This window comes from Phocoena phocoena, chromosome 19, assembly GCF_963924675.1.
Source record: "Phocoena phocoena chromosome 19, mPhoPho1.1, whole genome shotgun sequence".
Taxonomy (NCBI): Eukaryota; Metazoa; Chordata; class Mammalia; order Artiodactyla; family Phocoenidae; genus Phocoena; species Phocoena phocoena.
The window spans coordinates 20025258-20032980 of NC_089237.1; the positions used below are offsets into that span (position 1 = coordinate 20025258).

The following is a 7723-nucleotide window of genomic DNA, read 5'->3' on the forward strand; positions in this document are numbered from 1 at the left end:
AGGGGGGCGCAGATGAGTCTCGACGTAGCCACGGGTCCAACGGGGCTCCGTTTTTACGAGGCCGGGAGATGTTCACGGGAAGCTAAGTAACAGGTTAATGAGGGGTTCTGATAGAAAGTGGTATTAACTTTGATGAGGAGAAAACACTTCGTAAAGGCCAACACCCACCGGGGCAGAGATATAAACCCGGTGTGAGGAGCTGCCTCTCTGCACTGGGGGCATCTGGCCTCGGAGATTGATCCCTTGTGCTGCCGAAGCCATGGTTTCCAAATGCCTCAAGGCCAGCTTCTCGTTGGGGCCTCTCAAGGTCCCGGGAGGGGCCAGTGGGGACTCAGTTTGCGTGTCCGCGATGTACTCCAGCAGCTTCTTCAAGCTCCCCGGCCTGTCCTGGAGGGCCTGGAGCCTCTCTGCCCGCTCAGCTGGGCTGGGCAGGAGCCCCTGCAGGGCTGCCAGCTGTCTCCCCTCCAGAGGCTTTGCCAGCAGCTACAGCATGGAGGGGGAGGGGGCTGGGTCGGGGAGGGCATCCTTACCGGCAACAAGAAGGAGACCATGCGGTTCCCGAACGACCGGCTGGCCAGCTACCTGGAGAAGGTGCGGCAGCCGAAGCGGGACAGCGCGGAGCTGGAGAGCCGCATCCGGGAGCGAAGCCAGCAACAAGATCCCCTTGTGTGCCCCGACTACCAGTCCCGCTTCCGGACCATCGAGGAGCTCCAGCAGAAGGTGAGGGGTTCAGAGTAGGAGCCTGGTGCCAGCAGCACTGGCCTGGTAACCCTGCTCCCACGGGGCACTTCAGCGGTCGCAAAGCCTGGTCACACGGGTGGCCTCATTTGCTCCTCTCAATAATCTTATGAGGGAGGTATGATGAGGCCATTTTACAGATGAGAGCACTGAGGCTCAGGCTGGTTAACTGACTTATTCAAGGTGATCCAGGGGCCGTTAGTGGAGCCACAGCTTGAATACAGGCTCTATGAATTAACTGGTTGTGAGAACTTTAGTACCACAAGCCACCTCTCTGAGTTTTAATTTTTTCTTTCTTTTTTTTTTTTTAAGGTGAGGGGATCGGGGTTGATGGGTTTGGTGCAGACCAGGTCTCCTATAACTAACTCAGGGAAGGGAAGTTTCCTTCTTGCCCAGCCCGCATTCCCAGAAAGTCCTAGCTGACTCCTGAGAGGGACCATTTGTGTCCAGGGAATTACAGAGTATGTTCTCGGTAATAACCTGCCGTGAACCCCCTGTAGTCCTGGGAGATAGGAAGACAGGAGGAAACCGCCATGCCAGGCCTTTCCTGCAGCATTTCCCTCTCTCTAACCCAGGTGAGAGGTGCTCTGCATTGGTAGGGACCTTAGGGGTCACCTGCTCTGATCCCTACAGCATGCCCATAAGGCTCCATGGAGTCTCAGTGCCAAGAGCCCAGGGATGGGTGACCCTCTTCCTTCAAAGGCAGCCTGCACCAGCTTTGGGGAGCTCCTGCCAGAAGAATGCCCTTTCTTTCACTGAAGTCACTTCTTTATTTCCCCAGACCCTGTGCACCAAGGCAGAGAATGCCAGGCTGGTGGTGCAGATGGACAACGCCAAGCTGGCTGCAGATGACTTAGGACCAAGTGAGTTGCCCCACTCGCTCATTGGTTGGGGGCTGGTAGAGCTGGACATTGGTGGTGCTCAGACTTTTGGTTACCGAGTCCCTGAGGCACAAGGCAGGACACACAGCACCAGGCCAGTCTGGGGTGGGATCTGACTTAGATATAAAAAGGAAAAGCAGCTTTAGGCGCCCTGTTATGTGCCTGCCAGGTACGAGATGGAGGTGTCCATACGGCAGCTGGTGGAGTCAGACATGAACGGCCTGTATAGGATCCTGGATGATCTGACCCTGTGCAAGGCTGATCTGGAGGCCCAGACGGAGTCCCTAAAGGAGGAGTTGCTTAGCCTCAAGAACCATGAGGGGGTGAGCATGGGGTGCAGGTAAACATGGGATCACGTGAGCATGGGGGAGGGGGATGAGTGAGGCAGTCCTCTGGGAAAGTTAGTGCTGACCCTGGTCTGTGCCACAGGAAGTGAATTCGCTGTGCTGCCAACTAGGTGATAGACTCAATGTCACGCTGCCCGACCTGTTGACCTGAACTGTGCTCTGGATGAGATGAGGTGCCAGTACGAGGCCCTGGTGGAGAATAACCGCTGGGATGCTGAAGACTGGTTCAACAGCCAGGTGGGTACATTGAAACAGTCAGTGTGACAGAGACATAGAATGGGTCACAAGAGTGACCTTGAGGCTGTGAGTCAGGAAGCCTGAGTTTGGGTCCCAGCTCTGTTTTGACCTCCCTGTGCACCTTGGGCAGGTTGCTGTCCTGAAAGCAACAGTTTCCCCAAGGGTGAAATGAATGGGGTAGACTGGGTGATCTGGACCTGGCCCATGATCTTAAGTGGCCTCTGTCGGTCTCTCAAGCTGAGTCCCCAGTGTCCCTGTGTGTGTATGTTTCAGACCGAGGAGCTGAACCAGCAGATGGTGTCCAGCTTGGAGCAGCTGCAGTCCTGCTGGGCAGAGATCACTGAGCTCAAATGCATGGTCAAATGCCCTGGAGATCGAGCTGCAGGCCCAGCACAGCATGGCGAGCCCGATGCTGGCTCGGGGCTGCTGCTGGACCAAGCCTAGCAGTGCAGGAGCCCTCCAGCCTCTATTTCTCACCACATGGCAGGTTCCAGAAGGTCAAGTTCTTGAGTGTCAGGGATTTTCTGTGCAGAGAAGAGGGAACAAGGGCCCAGCCCCCATTCACCAATGTCCCGGGGTAAAGGACAGGAGGCCTGTAGCGCCAGCATGGCCTGGTAGCAGCAGCTCCTGTCTTCGTGTGAGCAGATTCATTCTGGACAATTATCAGTGACTCAGAGATTTCATTAACAGGGGAGCTCCTCTTTATAGATCAGGAGGCTAGAGGGGCTAATTGGCTCATCTCAAATGAGATATCTGACTGTGGTCCATCCAGGCTCAAAGTGATTCTCTGAGCTCCCGTTCCTGGATTCTGAGGCCTCACTGAGACTCAGATGGATTAGGTGTGACTTCCTTGCTCCTCCTCTGACATCTAACCTTTTTCCTCCCTGTACAATCCTTGCCCTCACAGAGAGATGCTTTAGAATCCACCCTGGCAGAGATGGAGGCCCCCTACAGCTCCCAGCTGGCCCAGATGCAGTGCCTGATTACCAACGTGGAGGCCCAGCTGGTGGAGATCCGCTGGGACCTGGAGTGGCAGAGCCAGGAGTACCAGGTCCTTCTGGATGTCTGGGCCTGGCTGGAGTGTGAGATCAACACGCACCGGGGGCTGCTGGAGAGCGAGGACTCCAAGTGAGGATCCCTGCATGCTCTCTCATCTTCTGAATACGATCTACAAAGTTCTGGGGATACAGCATGGTGCCTGGGAAGAGCCCAGCATTTGGAATCAGGAGCCTTGGGTTTTAGTTCAGGTCTTGTTATACATTCATCACGCAACCCTGGCAAGGCCTGTGTTTCCCCATTGGTAAAATGAGGGGGCAGGACTAGGGTATTTCTTCTTTTCTTCTTCATTCATTAACAAAAAAAAATTATTAAATTAATTCTTGAATGTAATTGATTATTCATATGTATTTCACTTTTAGTTAAATCAATATTTAGAGTTTTCATCATTATGACTTCATTGTATTTTTCACAGCCGAACTACATGATATACCATAACTACTTCTTTCTTTGACAACTGTCACTGAATTCAAGTGCGTGTGCCTGACGCACAGGGAGGCGAAACAAACCGAAACATTGGAGTCTGGAGCAGAGAAAGGCTTACTGCAGGGCCCGGCAAGGAGAACGGGTGGCTCATGCCCCCAAACCCCGAACTCCAGGACGAGGCGGATTTTTAAGGTGCTCCGGGTTATTGAAAACAGCAACTGGAAAATTATGGTGTTCTGGCCTTTTTTTACTCCTAGGCTCCCCTGTAACCCGTGTGCCCCTGAGCACTCGTCCTCCAAGTCATGCCTCCCCTGTCTTCCAGCGGCTTCCTGTGGGCCTGGCGCAGCCCGCACCACCTGTAGCCGCCCCCCCCCCCCCCCCGATTTGTGTGCCCTGCCCAGGGGTCCGGTTCTGAGAGTGGCTAGTCTAGTAAGCCAAGGCCATTATCTCCAGGGCTTGGACTTGGCCTCAATTCAACCGTAATCCTAAAGCCCAGTCCCTGTCTTTGTGCAGAGCCCAGGCCCAGGTCTGGCCCTGAGAAGCCTTCCACACCTTCACCTTTCTCAAAGCCTGTCACTAAGGCTGGCCAACCCTGAAGCCCTCAGCTGCTCATCATTTCAACGGAGGTCAGAGTCTCTGTTCTCAGGCTGCCTCCTGGGCCGGGTTTTCCTTCTGGGTGCTGTTTTGGTGGGGTCTGAAATGCAGCAGAGGGCTCCTGTTGGAGGAACAATAAAGCACGTTTGCTCTGGTTCTCGATGCCTAACCAGCTCTGTTCTGATATTGTTGGTTTGTGTCTCTGCTGGGTGTGGAGGGGTGACTTTTGGGCAGATGAATGGGGGAGGTTGGACCATGTATGACCCTGAGGATGACAGGGTCCCTGTGCCCCTATTTGGGATGGTTAGAGGTCTACAGTGTAGCATTTAGCTCAGCTTTCCTGATTAAGACCCTTCTCCAAGATTCCAGTGTTGTGACAGGTGACAGGTGACCAGACCCCTACTACTACCCTCTCAGTATATATGGTCGCTCTGGGGTCCCAGGAGAGGCTGATTAACGCTGAGATCTGTATAATGTGAAGCATTTTAGGCCACTTCATTGGCCTCATGCCTGTGGTCCTTGTAAGAGAAACAGTACGGAATCCCATACCCAGGGATTAAAACCCCTTAAAACCCACAGCCCATCCAAAGCAGGAGATGGGAGAGTGAGCCCGCCACTGTGACTTCCACCCACAGTCCAGACAGTCTTGTTCTTAAGAGACTCATCATGTTCTCATGTGCTCTTGACCTCTGATGAGGTGCATGGTGCCTTTGGGTCCCAAGGCATTTCCGCATGGAAGTGGGAGCTCCCAGCATCTCGGACCAAAGACTCACCTGTGCCCAGAATGTCCCTCCTCGACAGACCAGGCAAATGGCAAAAGCCCCACCAATCCCAATGGGAAACGGAGAAGGATGAAGGCAAAACTCTCTGAGATAGAAAGGAAGACAAGTTGCCTCTAGATGGCCATATGCTCTTCGTAAGATGCCAAGAGCACCGCTAAGGAGCTTCAGCGACGCCAAGAGAGTTGTGACCGTGCTCCAGGTGGAGAACAGATTGGTGAAAGATGCTGACCAAGGTAGTCCTGAGACCCCCAACCCTTAAGAGCACCCAGTAGGGTTCACCTTGATTCAATTTTAGAATCCTCCCCTTTCCCACCCCCTGTAAAGGAAGGCCTGGAGTTTTGGGCTCTCCCAGTGCCCTCACTCCTGGTGCCCGGCACCACCTCAGCTCCCATCTTCTTGGAACCCCTTGGTCCTAAAGAAGATGAGGGTCTCAGGATCATTCAGTTCACTCAGCAAACTTTTACTAAGTGCCTCCCTGGGCCAGGCAGTGTGTCAGGTGTCAGGGGTGGGATTGACCCTTGTCGGAGGGAAGCCTTGGGATGGGACAGGAAGGATGTCCACTCACTGCCTCTCTCCTGTCCTACCTCAGTGGTGGAAGGAGGCCAGCTAAAGGGGGTCGTGGCCTTAGTGTGACGAACATGGGCTCCGAATGTGGTCGGCCTGACCTGGGTTCGAATCCTAGCCCCAGCGTTTACTGCTTATGGGAGCTTTAACAGGTGGTAGTCCCTTTGGGAGTCTCAGTTTCCTCAGTGAAATAGAGAACAGGACACTTACCGTGCTGTGAGGTCCCTGATGCTTTGCCGAGCACATGCTTAGCATCTGAAAACTGGTAACCATCATTAGCTCCATTCCAGCAGGACGCCAGGATTGCTGTGAGGATGGGCGTCCACCTTTTCCTTGCCCCACTTTCATTTCTGTCTTCCTTCTGATTTAGACCCGCAGAGCTAATTCCTTAAAGACTGAAGAGATCCTGTCCTCTGAAAAAACAATGAAATGGAAATTACACTTAGAAAAAAGATATATATGCTCCTATCACGCAGTGGTTCTCAAAACCACCTGGAGGACTTTTTAAACACGGATGGCTAGGTCCCACCCTCAGAGTCTCTGATTCAGCTGGTCTGGGATGGACCTGAGAAACCGCTTTTCTAACATGCTCCTGGGTGATGTTGACGCTGTTGGTCAGGAGGCCACGTTGTGAGAACCACCACTACACGTTATTACAATAATGAGTGTAGGCAGACCTCATTTTCTCACGTTTTTCTTTATTGTGTTTCACAGACACCGCGTGTTTTTTTTTTTTTTTTTTTTTTTTTTTTTTGCGGTCCGCACTGTGGCCTCTCCCGTTGAGGGGCACAGGCTCCGGACGCACAGGCTCAGCCGCCGTGGCTCACAGGCCCAGCCGCTCCGCGGCATGTGGGATCTTCCCGGACCAGGGCACGAACCCGTGTCCCCTGCATCGGCAGGCGGATTCTCAACCACTGCGCCACCGGGGAAGCCCGACACCGCGTGTTTGACAAATTGAAGGTTTGTGGCAACCCTGCATCGAACGAGTCTATTGACGCCACTTTTCCAATAGCATTTGCTCACCGCGTATCTCTGTATCACATTTTGGTAATTCTCACAAACGTTCTCTTGATTGTTATATTCGTGACGGTGATCTGTGATCAGTGATCTTTGATGTTACTGCTACGACCTTCTGAAGTCTCAGGTGATGACTAGCATTTTTTAGCAAGAAAGTATTTTTTAATTAAATTCTGTACATGTTTAAAAATTTTTATTTACTTCTTTATTTTTTTAACATCTTCATTGGAGTAGAATTGCTTTACAATGGTGGGTTAGTTTCTGCTGTATAACAAAGTGAATCAGTTATACATATACGTATGTTCCCATATCTCTTCCCTCTTGCGTCTCCCTCCTTCCCACCCTCCCTATCCCACCCCTCTAGGTGGTCACAAAGCACCGAGTTGATCTCCCTGTGCTATGCGGCTGCTTCCCACTAGCTAGCTATTTTACGTTTGGTACCGTATATATGTCCATGCCACCCTCTCACTTTGCCCCAGCTTACCCTTCCCCCTCCCCGTATCCTCAAGTCCATTCTCTAGTAGGTCTGCATCTTTATTCCCATCTTGCCCCTAGGTTCTTCTGACCATTTTTTTTCTTTTTTTTTTTTTAGATTCCATATATATGTGTTAGCATACCATATTTGTTTTTCTCTTTCTGACTCTGTATGACAGTCTCTAGGTCCATCCACCTCACTACAAATAACTCGTTTCATTCCTTCTTATGGCTGAGTAATATTCCATTGTATATATGTGCCACATCTTCTTTAACCATTCATCTGTTGATGGACACTTAGGTTGCTTCCATGTCCTGGCTATTGTAAATAGAGCTGCAATGAACATTTTAAATTCTGTACATTTTTAAAAGACATAATGCTACTGAATACTTAATAGACTATAGCACAGTGTAGACATAACTTTTATATGCACTGGGAAACCTAAAAATTTGTGTGACTTGCTTTAGTGCAATATTTGCTTGATTGCCACGGTCTGGAACTGAACCTGCAATATCCCCAAGGTGTAATTATATCTTATATTTTTAGGGTAAGGATTAAATGGGTAATTTAATGCCAAGCATCCAGCATAGTACCTGGTACTTGTAC

General features: G+C 51.4%; 1 protein-coding gene across 1 annotated transcript; it reads left to right on the forward strand.

Annotated features, from left to right (window-relative positions):
• The first annotated feature begins 259 nt into the window (after positions 1–259).
• On the forward strand, positions 260–4100 carry LOC136138738 (keratin, type I cuticular Ha5-like). Its single transcript, XM_065897563.1, is given in 11 exon segments — positions 260–490; positions 493–720; positions 1520–1605; positions 1789–1942; positions 2049–2091; positions 2094–2203; positions 2477–2563; positions 2565–2603; positions 3111–3331; positions 3943–4048; positions 4050–4100. Coding segments are annotated over 11 exon segments (1356 nt in total).
• The last annotated feature ends 3623 nt before the right edge of the window (positions 4101–7723 follow it).